We start from the raw sequence: 22,749 nt of genomic DNA, 5'->3' as shown, positions 1-22,749 counted from the left end.
ATAGTCATTTTCCTACGAAACGCGAGGTCGTTAAAGTGATGATGACCTCGTTCATGGCAATATCCTGATTCAGGATATTCGGGCCAGAGATACAGCTTGGGACGTTACCATTCTCAACGATCTGTACGAATGCTGGCGTACCTGGACGAGAATTTTTCCAACGCTGGACCTGCTTCGTATTCCGAAATGTTATTTCCGGTCAGCTCTTCCGGAAAATATTGATGGCCTGGAGATTCATGTGTCGGAGTGGCGACGGGTTCTCACCTTAACATTGCTGACCAAGCAACGAAATGGAAGAATGAACCATTGCTTTCGTTAAAGAATTTCTAGTTTCGATGACCGAATTTCCTTTTCGAACCAGCAAAATCATGGCCGGAACAGCATTCTTCAACGCCAACGGAAGCCTAGGCCCCCAGCAATGGCCACACTACCAAAGATGTGCCTTGCTTCCATCGTTCGGTCTTGTTCATTCTTCGGACTTGACTACTTCGGGCCAGTCTAAATCTGAGTCGGTCGAAGTCTGGATTGCCCTGTTCACATGCCTGATGGTAAAAGCAGTGCACATGGAGGTGATACATTCTGCATCATGGCAGTGCGTCGCTTCGTGGCTCGCCGTGGTCCTCCAAGAGAATTCTATTCTGACAATGGGACGTACTTCCAAGGTACAAGTCGGGAAAAATCGAGAAGCGGAATGATACCCTAGCGCTTACCTTTCACGAGCGCATAAAACAGCTGGAAGTTCATCCAACCTATTGCGCCCCACATGGGAGGCATATGAGAACGGTTAGCTCGGGCGGTTAAGGGTGCACCCGGGGCAGTTTTGGATGCCGCTCGTAAGCCCGATGGCGAAGCCCTGGAGACCGTGATCCTAGAAGCCGAGGCGATGATCAACAGTAGGCCACTCACTTTTGTACCATTATTGGAGTCAGCTTATCAGGAGGCTTTTTCTATTGGGGTCAAAATTCATCCGACGGCTCATGTAGACAGCCGTGCTATACTTAGGACCAACTGAAATCTGGTGCAGTTCATCAGTGAAGAATTCTGGTGGCGATGGGAGAAAGAATACCTGCCAGTAATCACACGCAAATACAAATGATTCAAAGAAGAGAAGGATCTTGAGAGGAGGACGTCCTGAGAGGACGCATCGAGCAGGTGTTCCCTGGCAAAGACGGGAGTGTCCATCAGGCGCTCGTACGCGCTGCAACGGGATTTCTTCGACGACCAGCCGTTTAAACTAGCTGTTTTGGACGTAATAAACAGTGGTAAACCTGGTCCAATTGTACCCGGAACTCCAGAAGATCACAAAGGTTTACTGAAACTTAGATTAAATAAACATAACCTTGCAGCTTAAAGCTAACAGCACAACAAAAGCTGCGTTTGCTCTCGGGAGTTGGAAAACCCGTTACGTCTTCAATCGTACATAAGTTTTAACATATTTTTTTGTATTTCAAGATAACTTTTTCCTACAACTTTGTCTCGGACGTCATTTTGATCGGATGTAACGTTTTCGAGTTACAATTTGTTGAAAAATTTAGAATAAACCATTTTGAGGTTTTTTCTGTTATTCACCATGGCCTAATTTTCACTCAAATGTGAATGATTGACCATAACAAACAATTATGCAAAGTTTCATACAAATCGGAGAAGGTCGAGTCTGAAATTTGACTATTTTTTTATTGTTATTTGGTCTGGAAATGCTCATAATTAACTGATTGATTACTGATGATGAACCTAGAAGCATTCGACAAGGAAACTATTTTAGTATATTGGAAATGTGTCGCATGTTCTGAGGTTATATCAAACTTGCAATTTTTGTGGTATATAGGTTGAAAATCTGAAATATTATATTTTTTTCTCAAACACTAGGCTCTATAACAAGTCCACTGTCGTCTACTGAATTTGTTCTGGAAAAGTGGCCAGTATCTGTTTTCCACTAAACCCTTTAAATTTGAGTATCAAGCTACTTGATTATGCAAGTTGATGTTAATTGAAACATTTTGAGAACCACCAAAGAACGGTCACTCTGTAGTTGGTTTCGGATATCCTCGAGAAAGCGGTTAGAACTTAAATATTATCAAAACCGGTAGTAAAACACATCAAAATTTTAATCAACCCCAGTATCTAAATTCAGAAACAAAAATTAACACTTAACATTGTCAAGTTGACAAGAAAACACCCTCACTTTCAAATTATTGAAAAAGGTCCAATGAGGACCGAAACGTTGGATAGAGAAAACATTTTGGTGTTTTCACTAAACAGAGCCAAACTTCAATTACAAAACTCCTCAGAGTCGAATCCGCCAACAAAGTTCAAATCATGAGAAATTTACAGGTTACAAAAATTCAAAAGGTTTTGCAAGTGCTACGGTCCAAATAAATTTTCATTCAAAAAATGAATGAATGTTTGTTTAAGCGGAAGGTCTAAATCTCTCAAAACCTGTGTACGTAGTTTATGAACAGCTCTTTTCCAAGCTACCATTGAAAAGTAAAATTTCCTAGCACGAGCACTGAATACATGCCATGCAAATATATCTGCAATATTTATTATATTAAAAATCCTTCAGCACTATCCTCAGCTACGCTCACACCTTTCCAGTCCGATGTCAATTAACACCCACTTATCGCGGTTCTATAAACGTAGACACCAAACAATAGCCATGCGTCGCGTCGTTTGTCACTGCTTCGCTTGATCAGTCTTGCCTCGAAACTACACCAGTGAACATTCATAGTTGAGTCACATAGTTTGCCAAATTCGGTACCCAAAAATGACCGAAAGTGCATTCATCAAGCCAAAAATCTTCTGCGAGCAGCTTTTCCCGCACAAACTCTTTCTGCACGCCTTTAAATTCACCGTAATCAATGAAAATCGCTGCGAAAGGTTTCGACTTTTGCTACGGGGCCATCGAAACCGGAAAAAATCTTTTACCAGACCACAATTGGAGTGGAAAAAATCCACAATCAACTGCGAAATTTTCAATGCTCTAATTCAATTTGCCATCTACCGAGGAAAGATGATTCTCGGCCAGCAGGGTGTTTTTTGGGTGTACCTGATTTACGAAACACGTGAAGTGGTCGTAGTGTTTGACGACGAGCACCCATGCTACAAATGGCATCGGCGAAAGTGGTTTCAGCGTGGAAGCAATTTTTATCAGTTGTTGTCCGTTGGAGATAAGGAAGCGTCATTGTCGGATAGGAGTATGTGTCTTCTGTCATCCAATATCATAGATAAAAGTCCATTCTCGGGAATAACAGTAATCAACATTGAACTTGCGACGGTTTTCTTATCCTTTCCCAGGTCAAATGCTCATGAATTGGCTAGCATCAACTCTTCAGTCCACGAACGTAAGGGTCAACGAGCTAGAGCTGCACACGGTGATGCTGCAGTATTGCACAAACCTGATGGTTGCCGGTGTAATTAAACAAATACCGGATAAACTGGCGCCAACGCAGGAGACATTTCGGGTGAGTGAAAGACTGATATCTAACACATATGCTTTTGAATTGGTTTAAATCGAATTATGATCTCGGCAATTACCCATTGATTACTAATTAATCATTGGTTACACAATGAAAAAAAAATGTAGTTTATTTCACATATCAAACTCATCAAATTTACCAACAAGCCATAGTGGCTGCTTCAGTAGACACTGAACGACCACCTACAATCCAATTCAATGCACATTTCAGGCGGGCAGGTCCAGTGGCATTGTCATTCGGTATACCCCTCTTATTCGTGATCGTTTCTTGTTTTCGGTACCTATCTAGCCGGCTGTTAAATATAATTCAACAACCTACGCATATATGCTATACCAGCCACACACCGTCGTATAGCTGCATGCATGATCAAATCATTTCGGCTTTCGTCATTCAAAGAGCGCAATGTGAAGGTGACTCAAAGATGACGATGAATGCGTCTCCTCAAGATTGGCTGCTTTCAAGCTCGTTTTCATCTCATTTGATCGAATTAATATGTATGTTGCCTTCCTCTCCGGTGTGGCAGTGGAAACTCACCCTCTTGCAACCGCAAATCAACAACCACAAATTCTTCGATTAAATCCAACTGACCAAATATGCAATGAATGGCTGAATGAAGCGATAATAATCCGAATATCTCTATTCATTTCTATATTGTCAGCCAAACCTGATGTACCAGTGGACTCACACGGAAGTACCGTCCCCTGCACCGTTGACTCCAGGTCGGTTGGAACCCCACGTTGTTTGGCCACACATTGTTCCATCCTCCGAAGCAGCAACCAAATCGGCAGCTCATTCCACCACCGGTCCTGTGGAAGAAAGCGAAAATGAGGAGCGCAAAATGATCATCAAAACAAGTACTCCGAAGGCAGTCAAACCCAAGGCCGACTCCAACCTCGAAGATCTAAAGAACAAAGTGAGCAAGTGTGAAAATATGACAGATGTGAAAAGACTGATTCGAACATTCCTAATTGAAGTGGATAATGGTCATTCAAATCAAGTGGAAATTGTGGAAGCAAAAAATCGAACGTGCATTCTAAGTGACCTGCTCAATGAATCCGAAGTGACGATTTATCCTATCGAACAAGATACGAAACAGCCAGTGACACCTCCAAAGGCACCGCCACTCGTTAGTTCAGCAAAGGAACCAGAAACACCACGTATTAATGGAAATTTATCGACTGAATGTGATTCCAATATGATTAACACAAGCTTACCTAACAGTATTCATAACCGCAGTGATTGCTCCGCGCCGAACGTTAACACTAGTGATAGCAATAGTAACCTAACTAACGGCACTGTGTTCAATAACAACCATAACGAGGCTCATTCTACCGTCTATATCTGCCAACACTGCTGTAAGCAAACAGTGGCCACAAATGAGCAAAGTTCCAGTACTGTCGAAAGTGATCAGCCAGTGCAAAGCATTCCCGATACGACCAAACAACTAGTAACCCAGGAAACGCAAACCGACCCAGAAAAGCTCATCGATAATGTACCTGTTCCGATTGCAGCTCCACCTCCCCCACCTCCTCCACTTCCTCCACCACCTCCACCACCCCCTCCGCCATCTATGCTTAAAGCACCACCACCTCCACCTCCACCTCCGCCACCACCACCACCACCTCCTCCTCCCCCTCCTCCTCCTCCTCCTCCTCCTCCTTCTTCTTCACTAGCTCCTCCCATTCCTCCGATGCCACCGGGAGTTGTCGGTTTCGGTGGTCCACCAGCAGCACCGCCCTTGCCACCACCACCACCTCTACCGCCATTGGCTACTCTGGCCATGGCAACTGGTGCACCTGCACCGCCTCCACCCATGGCTGCTGCCGCTGCTGCTCCCCTGGGACCAGGTAAATTACCGTCAAGCGCTACTCAGAATGCCGCCTATTCCGGCCACGTGGCCATCGCAGGCCCTCCACCACCATTACCATTACCAATACCAACGCCCGGAGGATGGTATCAGGCAAATAGTAAGCGTTTTTGATCAATCTCCACAGAGATACCTCTAGCAATTTGTAGCCTCTCAGTTGTCTATTCTCTGTTCTAAGATCTTGGTTTTGAATAATCCCGTTTGAACGTGTGTACTTTGAATTTTTCTACGGACGATAAGATCAGTGTTGAAATTTGTTTATTCATAACTACCTCAATAAGATAAAAGTTTCGTGTTCAGCTAATTTAAACTACCTCAATTCTATGGCAACGTCTGCATAACAAACATGTCTCGAAAAAGTTGAATGAAATCATACATATGACTGTCCATCACAACATTAGAATTCAGACAACTTATCTCATCTGTTTATTAGTAACAGTTCTGAATGAAGATAACATGCTTACTGATCATACAAAATGGTTTAGCTTGCAAATTTGAAATGATTTTTTAAGGCTTCCAAAGGAATTCAAGAGTTTTGAAACAAAATCGAAAACACTTTTTTTACGGCTTGATTTTGAGCCGTCATATTAATTAAAAACTATTTCATTCACAGAGACATTGCGCACATTATAGGTGCGATTGGTAGTGCGGAAGCGCTAATAAAAGTGCGCTTTTAATTTAAATCGTTTTGGTAGCTTCGGCGCACTTATCAGCTAAGAACGCAGAAGACTCCAAGATGATTCAACGTAAACTCACACTTTTTCTTGTGAATCCACCCTTTTTAGGGGTCTGGTTTCAATTTCAAAATACAATACAAATCAACCAAATCGCTAGTATTTTTTTAAGTTTTACAATTCAAATAAGGTAAATGTCGGCTTCGGCATTCACCGCTTTCGGCACATAAAGTTTAAACGATAATTTTACTGTATTTACCCATCAAAACCCTTCTTTAGTCTTTCAGCTTCATTTTTGCAACGGAGCAATCCTGTTAAGCCAGATTTTCCTTTAAATGAAATATACCCACTACTAAATGAGGCTGATTTCGAGTTGCTGATAGACGCATTTCGCGCCAAATCGTATTCGGAGCTGGCAACACCCTCTCAGATTTCAATGAAACTTTCTGGATGTGTGGATCTTGACTAAATAATGCATATACATAGTTTTTCCAAAATTTATCTAGACTAACCTTTGAGAAGGACCACACTTTTTTTGACGATTTAAAAAAAAATAATATGGAAAAATGACAACTCCTACAAAAATGTGTTGTATGGATGACTTTTAGGAAATAGTCCAAATTATCGAAAAAAAAATACTGAAGAAAATTCCATTAATCGATTATAAAAAATGGCCATGTTTGATTTGTATGAAACTTTGTCGCAAGATAGGTAATTATGTTTACTACCAACCGTCCATACATCGCGAGATGGCCACTTTTAAGGAAAAAAATTCTATCAAAAGTTTTTCAAGCTCAAAATCATCTCAGAATCCAATGAAGCTCAATTTAGGATTCAATTTTGTCTAATCAGAGTTTAATAAAACTTTCTGGACATGTAGACATTGTCAAAAAAATATCATTCCCTTATTCTGTTGTCTATTACTGAGGCAAAATCTGATAATATTTGAGAGAAAAAAGACAAGATTTTTCATACATCATTTATTTATATATTTTCAATGTTTTAAACCTATTTCATACATACTATTTTTTCCTTTTTCCAATCATGTTAAATATTTTTGGTTCATCTTCTGAATTAGAATACCTTTTCACCGCTACTTTGTCACCAGTTATAGGCACAAAACTGTGGAATTTCTATGTGCCAGATATTGTCTTTGTGCTGTGATATAGTTCTTAGAGTTCTTCTGACATTTCGATGTACTGTTCAGTGGATATGTACTCGAAACGTAGTTTTGTGATATTTTAATCTGTTTGTTCAATTGCCCAGTTATATAATTCTCGTGGAGTTGTTATGGTGTTTCCATAATCTCGAGGAAGACTAGCTCTCTTTGCCATTCGCTTGAGAGTGCCACCAATGACATCACAGGGACCTTTTCCATGAGACGTTGCAAAAAATGCCATTCTGCTTCTAATCCATCCTTTGACTGAAATCTACACAGACTAGCATAGTTTTTTTTATTGTGAGGCTGCTCCATCTGACATAAAAGTAACTTTAGAAAAATCTATCGATTTTTTAATAAAATCTATCATTTTTAAGATGAACAACTGAACTGCAACTGTATCGTGAGTCATTACTTCTGATATGATAATGAAGCTAACATTTTCAAGTTCATTGTCTTTCTTATAATAAACTTCAATTGGATGTATTGTTGCTTGAGAATTATTCCAGTGATATCCTTGAGCAGCGTTTTGGATAATGAATGAATAGTTTTCAGAAAAATCACAAATTGCTAGAATTTCCCCTTCCTTTAATGATTTATTTTTATTTCTTAGAAAAGATGACTGTTGTTTTTAAATAAAGCCATGAGTTATAAGTTCGTTGCGTTGATCCCATGCCCACTTCTTGAATTTCTGCTACGACTTTATTCACAGACCAAGACTTTGGCAATATTGATAATACTGTTATCTGATCTTTTCTGTCAGCTGTAGGGGAATTGAACTTCTCCTTTAGCTGCACAATAATTTCTTCGTATGTCTCTACTTTGCTAATGTCTGGGCCAAATATATTTTTTCGCGCTGCTTGTGTAATTTCTAGAGATTTTTTTAACGTTAATCTATGCTCCTCATGTTCCTCGATGAAATTGGAGATAAATTCGACGTTTCCACAAAGCCATTAAACTTCTCAACATTGTATGGGCGTTGCAGATCATCTGCTGATGGAACTGACTCCAATGATAGAACCGATGGTACCGTATCTGAAGGAAAGAAGAAAATAAAAATAAATAATAAGTGCAATTAGGAGGTTCAGTTAAAAGTTGATAGAATCATCAGGATGACTGTTCTTACCTAGCTCATCTACGGATTGATGGCCACTCATTGATGGACCTGGATCATCACTATGCTGCTGCCCACTAGTTGACGGTTGGATATTTACTTCATTTCCAACCGATCGGCGTTTTTTCATTACTGGACTTCTATTATGAGATATCACGCTACGGCATGACTTACAAATTCTCATCGTTTAAGAATTTTGTGGTTATAACCATAGAATGTATTTTTTTTCTCTACCATCGTTGACGATATGGCCCGTAACTTATTTCGGTTGCATCTCGGATTATTTATATTTTCACAAGATTTCAATCCTTTGAACCTTTTTTTAAACTTTTTATTTGTTCTATATTCAAAATAAATTACATTTCATTTTAACCTAGGTGCTCCAGTTACTACAGTAACTTACCAGCCTTTATTGTTATGATATATATCTAATTGTGTTTACATTGTTCCTGCCTTGGCAATTCAGTATTTTAAACAGGTTTTTAAAACCTGCATGTCAGTATAACAATCCTTTGAGCCTTAATTTACTACTTTGGTCTATGATAATAATTTTACTAAAAATTGTCTTCACAACTTTCGTTATCAGATTGACTGCTTAGTTTTATAGTGCTCATAGGTAGAATGAAGTGGTAGGTATATAATGTTAATGGTTTAGGTATAAATAACAGAAGGGCATATAGAATTATGATGCGATAGGATGACTTCCCAAATCGTTGTTGATACGAAAGAAGATCTCAATTTAAATTTTGTTCATACCTAATTCTTTATGGATAATTTTAGCTAAGAATGCTAAGTTGCTATAGAAGTATCGGATTTTGCCTCAGTAGTAGACAATATAATCAATTTTTTTTTATTTTCTAATGATATAAGCCCTTTTCATATAGAATTCTCTATTAATCCAAGTGATACGTTGCTGATCAGACAAAATTGAATCACAAATTGAGCTTCATTGGATTCTGAGATGATTTTGAGCTTCACTGGTTTAGTTTTGTGTGAAAATGGTACGTTAAAAAAACAGTTCAGACATGAAAAAGTTTTTGTATGAAAATCTTTTTTTTCCTTAAAAGTGCCCATCTCGCGATGTATGGATGGTAGTAAACATAAATACCTATCTTGAGGCAAAGTTTCATCCAAATCAAGCATGGCCATTTTTTAATCGATTTTAAAATTAAAAATCGATGTTTTTCAGTATAGGTCTCAAATGGAATTATTTTCAGTATTTTTTCGAAAACTTGGACAATTTCCTAAAAGTCATCCATACAACACATGTTTGTAGGAGTTGTCATTTTTCCATAATATTTTTTTTTTAAATCTGTCAGAGAAAGTTTGGCCCTTTTTAAATGTTAGTCTAGATAAATTTTGGAACATCCAGAAAATTTCATTAAAATCTGAGAGGGTATTGCCAGCTTCGATTCGATTTGGCGCGAAATGCGTCGATAATAGAACAGCTGATTAATACGCAGATCAAATGGAAAAAATGCCGAAGAAAAAGGGGCTACCAACAATAGTCGCACTCACCTGAGAAGTTTGGAGCGTTGTAAAAACGCTTTCCAACAGTTTTGAATAATATGCTTCTACCGCTTCTAAAGTACCGCAACAATAGGACTGTTTCCCCTAATGATATTTTTCGTATTTGTAAGTTTCAATAAGAAGTTGTAAGAAATGTGCTGTAGACACAAAACCTGCCAATTTTGCTTTCAAGGAGTCACTATCAGCGATTTTTTTTTTTCACGAAGAATGAAGAATGAAGAATGGCTGCCCCGTAACGCGGGTAGATCACCATTTCGTAGTACGTTACGGGATGTAAGATCTACCACCGATTCCTAGTCCTGACTACTTCAAAGTAGGGGAACAGGATTTTTCAGTAGTCCAAGGAACACATCTTAGTCCTTGTTACTTTTTATGCCTTGTTACTTTTTATGCCTTGTTGATAGTGACAAGACTCGGCTTTGTCCACCGAGGATGATCTTGAAACAAGAAAAAAATGAGTTAGTTAGTCTTCATCTATGTGATTCCTAATCTTCTATTCGTTGTTCCCTAGTTTGAAGTGGTTAAGACTAGGGTTCTGATGCATGGTCATTTTCGGTGTCATTCATTAATTTTGTTGCTAAGGAATCCAATTTTGACTGACAAATGGGGCGCGCCTTTGGAGGGTGTATCAACACTCCAAAGGGTATAAATAGCGGGACCTTTTAATTAGAGTCGGATCCTTGCGATAAATGCAAGAATGACAACTGTAAAAAAAATCGAATGTTTCATCATTTCTCAATAGTGATGCAGTGATACGACATGCACTAAACTAAGGACACGGGATATACTACAATACATAAAATTACTGGTCGCAGTGGTGTTCGGTCCCGAACAGAGGGGACAACAAAAAATGGGTGAGACAAAATAATAAAACCGCTTATTGCTTATCGCTGACTCTCATAAAGCTAAATTGTCAGGGTTTATGAGTCAAGCGCAATCTTTTCAACCTCTTCGTGTCACTTACAAATACAAAATATCATCATAATATCTAATGATTCCAAAACTCCATACAAAATATGCGAAATGAATGGAAGTAACCCTGGCTTTAATAATATATATAATATATCGTCATGGGGTTAAAAAAGTCCTAAAACGCTCAACTTTGACCAGATGATTCCCTGAAACGTGATCCAGGCAAAACATAGTCTTTATGTAAAGTAAAAGTCATTGACGAAGCCGGAATTTGCCCTATTATGAAATATTTAAGCTCCAGATCAACGCTTTTTTCCAAAACTCAAAATTAAGATAGGGTCTGGTGGGGCAACCTTAACAACTGTACGTTCTACATATGCCAAATAGTGGATATTTATAGGAGTTTCTACACCGTATAGCAAATTCATATTATTGCCATACGAATTTTTGAAAATGTAATTTAAAATCTTTTTTTTTTACTGCAATGGGGCAAGGGCAAAAGTGCCAACCCATATGGGGCAAAATAGCCATGCATCTTAAATTGAATAAAATCGATTAATGCTTGTTTATAAACATAGCCTTTTTTTTATTGTTTATTCAATTCAACTATTGAATTTTATATTGTTTATATTTTATTCAATACATAACAAATGAATTCAAATGAAAACTATTGTTGATGATATATTTGTAGCTTGTTTTTGCCAAATTTGGTGAATTTGAAAAAAATATAAAATTCTGAACTATTGCTTGCTTAATATTAAACTAAGTACGAAAACAATTGCAAACTGTAACAAATAAATTGAAGAAATTTTTAAAATTCCCATATGAACCAGATGATATTCAATTTGCATGTGGTTTAATGGATGACAGAATAAATGTCCAAATTGAGGCTTTGGGGCGGAAATTTGATAAAGCTAAACTATAAACTAAATTGGGAATTTAAAGAAAAATGTACAATGTCAAAAAATCAAACTCATTATATCAGAATTCGAAAGATTTTCAAACCCTGAGAATTATTGAAACAATCTTGATGATTTACTTTGAATTTCTAAAAAGCTCCACCACGGGTTTCAACGAGAAAATGTTTGAATTAAGACATCTTTCATCAATTTTCGGCCATCTTGAATTTCAAAATGGCGTCTGTGATCAATTTTTGGCATCTACGTGTCGTCCCCGTTCCGAAAATACCCATGTTGTAAGGTATTTCATACTTTTTCTTAAACCGGAAGCCACCATCTATGATTTCAAAATGGCGTAAGAAATCGATTTCCAATCTCTAGTCGTCACCCCGATTCCAAAAATACCACTATTGATGGGTATTTGACATTAATTCCCACTTTTTTCTGAAACCAGAAGCCACCAAACTTTGCATAAGCACATGTGCTAAAATTCGGCCATTTTGAATCTAGCATATTTTTTTTTCAAAATGGCATATTCGTCATTTTACATTTTGAAGCACGAAAATGTCACTCCTAATTGAAATCACGTAAAAATGTACTTGATCAGATAACAGATTTTTTTAAAAGCTTATGAAAATGCATTTTTTATATTTTAAACTTTGGGCACTTATAAGTTGACGAAAATCGTAGAAGAACATATGGCATATTCATCATTTTACATTTTGAAGCACGAAAACGTCACTCCTGATTGAAATCACGTAAAAATGTACTTGATCAGGTAACAGATTTTTTTAAAAGCTTATGAAAATGCATTTTTTTTTATTTTAATCTTTGGGCACTTATAAGTTGACGAAAATCGTAGAAGAACAACTTTTGGTCAAGTTTTTGAACTTTTTTTTAGTACGCTTTATTTTTGTAGCTTTTAACAGCAAACAAATTGTTTTGTGCGAAAATTACAAAAATATTCCTCAAAAAAAATTTGTTCCAAAATTTTACCCAAAAGTTGTTGTTCTACGATTTGTGTCGATTTTTAACTGTCCAATGTTTTCAATTAATCAATTTGTTGCATTTTTCATAACCTATAAAAAAATTAAACATTGAAATAGGACATAATTTGTTATTTAAATTTTTAACATTTTTTCGACTTTTTCCCCCATATTATTAAAATAAATTACCGAGTATATTTTTCCCAGAAATACTTTATGTTTCCCTTCAACTTTGTTTCAGACGTGGTTTCGATTATAAATGGCGTTTTTGTGGTACGTTTTATCACAGAGTCTGACACAGACACAGACAAACAGACGTAACTATTAGAAAAACTTGTTCTTGAAAACATTGTATTTAAAAACATATAACCTCAGTAACGACATCTTTCTGGCTTCTCGCGGAAAACAAGCTTGCTCGCTAACTCGTAAACAATATTGCATAAAAGTCCTATAGAATATATAGAAACGTCAAAGTGTTCCGATGCCAGCGCTGCGGCGAGGAAGTTCGCGGAACTGATAATATTCAAATCAACCGTTAAATGCATGAACGAAGATACACAATGAAGAGTTACGTCTGTTTGTCTGTGGTTTTATTAAAGAACATCGAATACGCAATTTTGAAAAAAAGGCTAGTTTCAAAGGGCCGAATTTTAGCACAAATCAAGCTAAACAATGCAGTTGTATGCAGAAAAATACGCCTTTTATTGAAGCTGTACAACAGCATAGCAGGTGTTCAGAATCAACAAATATCGTCTTGAAGTTTTCCTATTAACTTCAAGTGATATTTACATGGACAATGTCCTGTTATCAAACCAGTGAGAGCTCAACTGAGAGTCACTGCTAGTCATTGAAATGTTCGGAATTATGAACCGTTTCAACTACCTAGCAATGGAAGTATTCCACTTTAATTTTTTCCCATTTCTTGATCTTCATTTTAAGAGAACAAGCAGAAACTCCACATAATGGTTCTGGTTCTATGTATGGTTGAGCCTGGCTAACGTGTCGACTTTTTCATTCCCTTAAATACCACAGTGGCCAGGAACCCAATATAAGTTCACTTAGGCTCTGAACCATTTGGTGGATTTTTTTTTAACTTTTTGTTAAAATTTGACAGATGGAAAGTTATCGATTAACTCTGCTATCCGAGCGTGGTTATTTCTGACAGACAAGAAGTTAAATTTTGACAACCGTGGCTGAGTTCTTCTCGAAAACCGGTCGATCGACAGAACAGCGATTCTCGAACATACAGAATAACTTTCGAAATGTTACTTTTAACCACGAGTTAAGTTTAACTCGGCAAATGGTTCACAGCCTTAGTTTCGACTATAGATACTATAGATTCCATAGATAAGCGGAGGAAAAGTATAATGTAGCCAAACGAACTGTCAGTTAGTGTAGCCAAACAAGCATGACGTCATCATGGTGTTGTTTTAGGGAGAAGTATTGTAATATTATGAGCACAAAACGTTTTCCACACTGCACATTCCGATTTATTTCGTGGACAACGGAAGCCTCCCTTAGCTCAGTCGGTAAAGGCGCAGCTACAAAGCAAGACCATGCTGGAGGTGGCTGTGTTCGATTCCCGGTCCGGTCTAGGAATTTTTCAGGTTGGAAAATTTCTCGACTTCCTTGGGCATAGAAGTATGATTGGACTTGCCACACAATTATATCAATGCAAAAATGGTACAGGCATCGAAAGCTCTCAATTAATAACTGTGGAAGTGCATCTAGAACACTAAGTTGAGAGCACGCAATAAGCTAATATGCGATATGCAATAAGCTTGAAATGCGAAGAAGAAGAAGACGAAGGAAGAAGGAAAGATAAAGCAAACCATTCCTCGATACATTGTTGCAAAGATTTGCTTTGCACTTCATTTTGAACTTTTACGCACGCAACAAAACAAAACTGCACAACGAAGAGCTCTATGATGGCATGAATTTTTTTCATGGATGCCAGTAAGATCATTTATTTTTCATGGTTGCCAGAACAACTTTTTGTACCTCCGCTTATCTATGGAATCTATAGTATCTATAGTTTCGACATACCAATTTCTGCAGTGACATTGCACATTCCCATACGAGTTTTGAATAGCATTTTGTTGATTTTAAAGCATTTAATGCTGATTGACTATCAGACATAATGCAGATATTCGAATGTTTATAATGTCTGCAGAATTGCTTGAATTTCTGCTTGGAACACGGTTCGCCAGTAACGCATAGCTATTGAGATATCTATCCCTGGACCAATTACCCCTGCTCCAACACGATTGTTCAATCTTGAACCGTCTGAATAAAAAACAGTTGAACCGTGGACGGATGTTTGGTCCCCCACTTTCTCAAACATTACGATCAAATTCTGTTGAATTGAATAAACGATCGAAATGATATTTTTCTCCATCCAGTCTTCATTTTTAATACAAGATAATCAATATCAAACATTTTTAGAATACTAAGGTGTCCGGTAAGATCACCTTCAAGGAAGTAGTTTGTCTGTGAACCCTTAAAAGGCTCATTTCAGCTTCTAATTGGATAAATTATACAAAGGAAGCAGATAAAATAGAGCATCCAGCGCCATACTCGGTGTACTGTTCACTGCACCAGTTATTGAGAGAGTACCAAGTCTTTGCAGTCTTCCCAGCTTCTTCTGATCCGATTTGTCATTAGTTTTCGGCAACCAAACCAATGATGCGTAGGATATTCTGGGTCATACAATTGTCAAATAAATCCAGTGGATCATTTTTGGTTTTAGGTCCCATTTCCCATTTCCTACCAATATTTTTTTTACTTATCCAAGCAATGACCATTGGTTGCCTTATTAACAGCCTGGTCTAGATGTGAATTTCAGATAATTTTACTGTCAAGAATTAAACCCAGATCCTTGACTATGCGTGAAAATTCTAAAGATGTTCCTTTCAATTGTATGTTATTTATAGGAAATTTTCTTTTCCGTGTTAACTTAACGGTACAATTGTGGTCTTAGAAGGGGTTATATCCAACCCTTCTTTAGCGCACCACAACGAAACATAATATAAAGCAGTTTGCATTCTACCTGAAATTACATTGTCAAATCATCAAATCATCATCAAATATCATCAGCAAAGCCAATAATCTCGAAGCCCTTTGCTTCTAAGTTTTTGAGAAGTTCGTCAAGTATCAAAACCACAATAGAGCACACTGCATTCCGTTAAATTCGTCATTTGGCGTAACAGGGATGGATCGCTCTTTTGGGACTTTTTCATTAATTTTTAATAAAGAATGCTTACGTTAAATCCAATTGAATTTTCAGTTAACCCATCTTAAAATATGTAGTTTAGTGCTATTAATCTCCCTATCAAAATTCAAAATTTCCAAACGCCACGCCAAATGACGAATTGAACATAATGAATTGAGCAAAAACTCATCATGTGACACATCAAATTACGATTCTATGACAGCACGTAAATGATTTTTCGTCAACAAAACAAAAGAATATCGAGAATCACTTCGCAGAGAATCACTGGCTATTAAACCAGTTACCTATGAACGAAATATAAGTCAATACCTTTCAAATAACCTATAAAGATCGAAAATCGGTCGTAAAATGGCAGAGATATGAGCAAAAAACATTCACATGTTTTTAAAGGGTGGCCCTAAACTTATGATCGAGAGTGCACCATTCGACTCAACTCGACGAGATCAGAAAATGTCTACGTGTATGTGTGTAAGTGCGTGTCAAACAATTTGGGCCGAAGTGTTTCTCAGTAACCACTGGACAGAATTGAACGCAACAAGCAAGCAACAAATGAAAGTTATCATGGTTTCGTAGAATGCTATCAAATATTTTTATAATGAGGTTATAAACTGGTTCCAGTCATATCGGAACATTCTCTCATGAATTCATATCCTAAGTCTAGAATCGGCCTGAAACGTAGTAAACCCATCATGCGACACCTCAAATCACATTAGAATTTAAAAACAAGGTCATTGGCAGCCAAACTAAGTAGTCCAGGACCACATCTGTACATGTTCCAGACAGGGTTACTTCCACTCACCAGCTATAAAAAATTAGTTTTCCGAATTATGAAAACATTAGATGTTATGATGATAATTAGTACAGTCAAGATTCCTATAGTACGGTTAGTAGGGACCGCACTATAGGACCCGGCATTAACGAATACACGTAGCATATGTGATTAGAGCTAATTGGGGACAAACGCTTATTGTAGGGTAATTTGAAGAGATAACTTGCTGGTGTCGTATGAAAAGTTATTAAACAGAAAATTTGCCACCTTTTGGGAACATTTAGCATCCGGAAAGTCACGAGTCTGATCCTTCGGAAGACCCGGAACATCCGTAAAAGTGGTCAATTCATGAAACTAATCCTAGCCTCCGCGGTTTTTTCGAAACCACTCAAAAACGTCCTATCAGACTGAATTCAAAGTTGTGACTCGAATATGGACACTGGAGACCACAGTATGGTCCTCCGGAAGATCCGGAACATCCGTAAAATTGATCAATTCATGAATCTGATCCTACAGCTCAGCGAATTTTTTGAAATCAATCCTAGACGTCTTATCAGAATGAATTCGAAGTTGTGACTGGAATATGGACACGAAGTTGTGACTGGAATATGGGCGTCCTATAGTTATCCAGTGGCAACCGTACTATAAGAAACCGGCAAGAACGAATCCGTACTATAGGAATTTTAACTGTACTTGGAAGTTACAATAAGAGGTCGTTAAATATGTGTTTGACACATAAAACCTGTCAATATTGCTTTCAGAGCGTCACAATCAGCGATTAAACGATTCGTGAGCGCTCACTTTGAGTGAACGCTCGCGAATCATAAGATCGCTGATTATGACGCTCTGAAAGCGAAATTGACAGGTTTATGAGTCAAACACATACTTCTCACTCTCTTTTTGTTACTAACAAGTACAACATATAATTATATCATCTAATAGCAAGTGAGTAGAAGCAACCCTGGTTGCAGATACCCCCGGGAAAGTAGACATAATCAGACTTAAACTAAAACCCATCATGCGTCACATTAAATCACATGAGAATTCAAAAATAAGATCATTGGTGGTCTTACTGAAAGTAAGAAGGGTCAGATCTTTATTTAAGGCATTTCGTTAAAGATATTTTTTTAATTTTACTGAACATCAAACAGTAAATTATACTCAATTAAGTTCGTTTAAATTATGTTCATATAAATAGTTATGTTTCAGGATAGTTTTAGATTTACACCGATTTACAACTCTGATTTTATCATCCACAATGTTTATTTAGTTTTTCTTTATTAGTTGTAGGTATCTACTTTGTAGCCATCTTTATTCTTCAATCCTCTATGTTTATTTTGAGTAATTTGTATAGACAACCTGAGACAATGCACACTAACAAATTTTGTATTCGACAGAAAATCCTCAAATTTCAAGATATTTGTTTAAAGTATCGTATCGTGTATTATTTGAGTTTTCTTCCTCGTGGTGTCTGGTAGTACAAATGAATTCATACGCGAAAGCTGCCTGCATTGGTTTTCACTTCATGTAAATAGTTTTTCAATCTGAATAGTGTCACTATATAGCGTAGATCAATTGAAACCATCCAACTGTACAGCCTCGATAGAACTATTCACCTTCATTGTAACAAAATATAGATTCACCATTGGTGTTTAACCAAAACAAAGGTGATTTTTCCTGCTAAATATGTCCATCATTACAGCCCTTCGTAAGATTGCCGTTAATCCCCCAAAACCGATGAAACCCCTATACTGGACCAGAATAGTAGCACCAAAAACGAGTCCAGTCACGGAAACAGACGCCCCATGTGAGCTTTCCGACGAGGTCAAACTGCCACTCTGGCAAGAATTGGAGGAAACTAATCTCGACAATATGGATGAGTTCACCGAACTCTTCTCCCGGCAGGTAGTTGTACCGAAAATTAAAGAAAAAGTCGAAAAGCCTGAAAAAACCGTCAAAGTTCTTGACAGCAAGCGCTCACAGAATGTTGGAATTTTCGCCAAAAGTTTACACGTCCACTTCGATGAGATTGAGTTTGCAATCTATCACTGTGATACATCAGTGGTCAGTCTGGAGGCATTGCAGAAAATACTTGAAATCAAAGCTTCCGACGAAGAACTCGCCCAAATTAAAGAATGTGCCGAAGGAAACATACCGTTGGATCCTCCAGAGCAGTTCCTGTTACGTATTTCGGAAATTTCTTCCTTTTCGGAAAGGATTTCTTGTATTGTGTTTCAGGCAGAGTTTGATGAACATTACATCTCCGTAACTAGAAAACTAGAGACAGTCAAGCATACCTGTGAGTTTCTGATCGATAGCGAGCAGCTCAAGCACCTATTTTCTATTATTTTGACGCTGGGAAACTATATGAATGGCGGTAATCGGACACGAGGTCAAGCAGACGGATTTGGACTGGAAATTCTCGGGAAGTTGAAGGATGTAAAATCCAAAGACAATAATATCACTCTACTGCATTTCATCATCAAGACCTACATCGGCGCATGCCGAAAGAAGGGCGTTCTTCTGCACGAGGTGCCACTGCCAGTACCAGATCCTGGCGATCTAGATCGAGCTGTGCTGGTGGACTTTGACGATTGTAAGACGCAGCTAAACATGCTCAAATCCAAAACAGACGGTAAGTAGGAATTTCAGATGATTTTTTTTATCCGTTCATTTATTTGGAAGGCTCAACCGCGTTAGCTTTATGGAGCCGATTAATACATTTTGGTCAGTTTCTGTCCCATTGATTTTTTGATATTATTTTAGATATTTACCTCTTTGATTGATAAATCAAACTAATAGCAATTTTTGATGTTCTGTTACCCAATTTTAATAGTAAAACTTGCTATTGATTTGATATTTTCGTCTACTCGGGAAGCGGCTGCTTGTTTTCTCATGCGCCCGTAATTTTTTTCCTTTCTCCTGTTTACTTCACTTCCATAATATGCTGTTGTTGATTAAACAATTCCTTTGCCATCAAGTAAGTCGGGTCTTCACGGTAATCGAACCGCTTCTGAATCTGGTTTCCACTTGCTTGTTCTTCTTTTTTTAGCTGTCTTCATCTGGGGTCGTCTCGTAGATTGCCATAACTTCTTCGGCTAGCACCTCAATCGCGTCCGCTATGGCACCATACGAACTAACTTCCAAACTTCGTCCTGGTCACGATTTCTTCATCCTGCTTCCGTTATTCGTTCAGTTGTTGCTTCTCTGGCTGCTTCCGTGACTTCCACTTGGGATAGGAATTCATCCGGTTCCCCTTGCAAACAAAACACGCGTTCTTGTTCCCTTCATAGAATACATTCCTCTTCCGATTGCGGAAATTCATTGCATGTGTCGGTCTCAGGGCATTTAAATTTACATGTCTTTTTCGTAGTGTGTATTTTTATTGGAGTAAAAATGATAAATTTTACATGGGGTGATGCATATATTATGGGGGGGGAGGAAGTGTAAGATTTTGTGACAAGCAATGCAGTAGATATAGGAAAAGCGTGACGAAAGGGGAGAGAGGGGAGGGATTTTTTCTAAACTTAGCGTGACATGATTGATGCATGCACACTTAGAAATACCTAATCTTACACGTGCTGGAATCCATCTTTGACATGAAGGATGAGACGTAAACAAACATGTCATGTAAAATTAAGTGCTCCGAGACTGAAAAGTTCGAAAGTACGTGATTGAGCTGAATTTTGCGTCTATTATGACTCAATTTTATGTCAAAATTGACGCTCGTATATGTCAGTCTCAGAGCACCTAAATTTACATCAATTTTTCCAAGTGTGTGGCCCTTATTTAGAAACGCATTGAAACGCTTAATACAACCGGTTGATACAATTAAAATTTGATCAAAATGTCTTCGTATATGAAATATCACCGGCGTATTTTACAGCATTTCTCTCTACATTAAAAACGCTTTTTCTTCGCTGTTAATGCAACATATACATATATCGTGAGATGGGAATACTCTTATTTTTGTCTATGGAAAGTCTATCAAACCATCGAACAACCATCGAAAATCACAGAAATAAACTATAATTTTATATTTTTTTTTTCTTCTATTCATTTTTTTTTTTCAAAATGGTCAATTTTTAATTTAGAAACGCATTAAAACTCTTGACAACAACGTAGAGGTATTGTTAATAATTGTTCACGTATTTTTAACTAACATTCGCAGAATGCCGACGGATATCGGAAAAGGTAATACTGGAATCCGCTGAAAACAACATTGAACCGTTCAAAGAGAAAATGGAAGCCTTCATCGAAGTTGCAAGCAAGAGGATTGATAAGCAGTATCGCAAACTAGACGACTGTCGAGAAATATTCCTCAAAACTATGGTATTCTACAACTTCACACCGAAATCCGGAATCATGGAGGAGTGCAAACCGGAACAATTCTTCGAACTATGGACACCATTCTCCCATGACTTCAAAAGCATTTTTAAGAAAGAAATTCTGCAGCTTTCTAACGAATTGTAAGAACCAAATAAACATGTCATATTTTTATTCTATTTTTTTCATTACTAATTCCAGGTTGAAGAAAACTAAACGACCACCCCCAACTACGATTAGCAATAGCAAGCAAACATCGACCGGTAAACTAAAGGCTGGTTCCTTGAAAGAGCGATTGAAGCGCCTTAGCAATAAGAACTGAAACTCGTCGTTTTAGTGACTTTTGTCTGTATAAATTTCTGAATACAATTCGTAAAACTTTCCTACTCACGAGCGTAGAGTATGGGCAATGATTTTGGCAACAGGTCTCGTACGTTTTTATTTGCTCTATATTATAATACTAAGCACTTAAAAACGTCAAACTCTGATTTAATAAATTTCTTAGACTCTCCGGATAGGTAATTGCAAACCTTGGGATGGACGATCAGATAATCTGGTTTGCAATTATAAAAAAATGAGGAAAGCATTGAAGTCAAAAAAAAAAATGTGTTGCCAAAATCGAACCCTTACTGTAATAGGAAATTGTCACTTAACATAATAACTACTATATCGTCATATTGATGAGAAAACAGGAACATTCAGAGATATATTTATTCGAAACATGGATAAGCTATTTATCATGCATGGCTATTTTAAATTGTTAGAACGAAAATATGATAGATTAGTTTGTAGGAACCGGAAGAATCTGAAATGATACCACGCATTGTAATTATCAAAACGAAAGTCTACTGAAATATAGCTTCTATTTATAGAAAACAATATGATATGAAGATCTTAAATAAATCATGTTCAAACATTAGAATATTTCCGTTTTCTTTTGAATTGAATTCGAAATTTACCTCTCACGTTATGGTTGGATCTTTGAATTATACTCACATGGAATTCACACTAACTTGCAATTCTCAAGGAAACCGGGTTACTAAGTTTGGCACTTAGTTTGCTAATGTTCTCAAAAAACTTTATTTTGCACCTCTTAGATTATAGTGCTGTTTATGTAACTACCGTAAAGTACCATAATTTCACGCAGCGGCTAATTCCACGTATTTCGACAACATTTTGTATTATTGTGATATTTTATAAATTTATAATTTTCCCATATTTATGGAGGCGAACCAGCCTAAGGCTGAAAGCCTCCTTAATAAAGCTAAATAATAATAATAATTTTCCCATATACTAGTGAATCATCTACATATCTAGATTTTCGGTTGTTGGTTTACAACAATTTATGTTTTGTTTTTGAGGACTTCGAATTCAGCGAGAATGAACCATTTATTGCAGCTTTTGTACTTATTTTGCATCAGATATCACTATGCGGATTTTAGCAGTGACATCTAACGGAAAATATACAAAAACCGTTTTGCAGTCAACATACCTAGATATCCGTCTAACAGACATCAGAATAGAATACCTGACAGACACCTCCAGATATCTAGTACTTTTACTTGTATTAGGGAAGGTGTACCTACAATGACTATACGTTCCTATTATGGTGTGTTCCAATTAAGGCCTATGGAGTTCTCATAGGCAGTAATTGGAACACAATATTCCATGTACAGGCATACTGTATATGTAGTACCATCGTATTTTTTTTAAATATAGTACGTAAATTGCGTTTCTAGATTAAAGTAGTACAACCATAGAGGTAACTCTAAGACTAGAAGGTCCCGAAATAACGTGCTCAACTT

At 37.4% G+C, this 22,749-nt stretch overlaps 1 protein-coding gene across 3 annotated transcripts in view; it reads left to right on the top strand.

Moving 5' to 3' along the window:
- Positions 1 to 21,832, top strand: part of capu (cappuccino) — a 44,581-nt gene extending 22,749 nt beyond the window's left edge. The window contains exons 5-9 of one of the 3 annotated variants that reach the window (XM_065217668.1): positions 3,295 to 3,461; positions 4,135 to 5,323; positions 18,321 to 19,253; positions 20,790 to 21,087; positions 21,146 to 21,832. In XM_065217668.1, coding sequence (XP_065073740.1) covers positions 3,295 to 3,461; positions 4,135 to 5,323; positions 18,321 to 19,253; positions 20,790 to 21,087; positions 21,146 to 21,266 — 2,708 coding nt within the window. In that variant the 3' untranslated portion in view covers positions 21,267 to 21,832. Of the gene's footprint in view, positions 1 to 3,294; positions 3,462 to 4,134; positions 5,444 to 18,320; positions 19,254 to 20,789; positions 21,088 to 21,145 lie in introns of all 3 variants that reach the window. The other 2 variants (XM_065217667.1, XM_065217669.1) reach the window with 2 other exon arrangements.
- The last annotated feature ends 917 nt before the right edge of the window (positions 21,833 to 22,749 follow it).

Source organism: Ochlerotatus camptorhynchus, unplaced genomic scaffold (genome assembly GCF_037179485.1).
Source record: "Ochlerotatus camptorhynchus isolate MF236.1 unplaced genomic scaffold, CSIRO-AGI_Acam_v1.1 ptg000078l, whole genome shotgun sequence".
In the NCBI taxonomy this organism is placed as follows: domain Eukaryota; kingdom Metazoa; phylum Arthropoda; class Insecta; order Diptera; family Culicidae; genus Ochlerotatus; species Ochlerotatus camptorhynchus.
The sequence above is the reverse complement of the archived record's forward strand: the minus strand, read 5'-3'. Positions and strand labels throughout refer to the sequence as shown.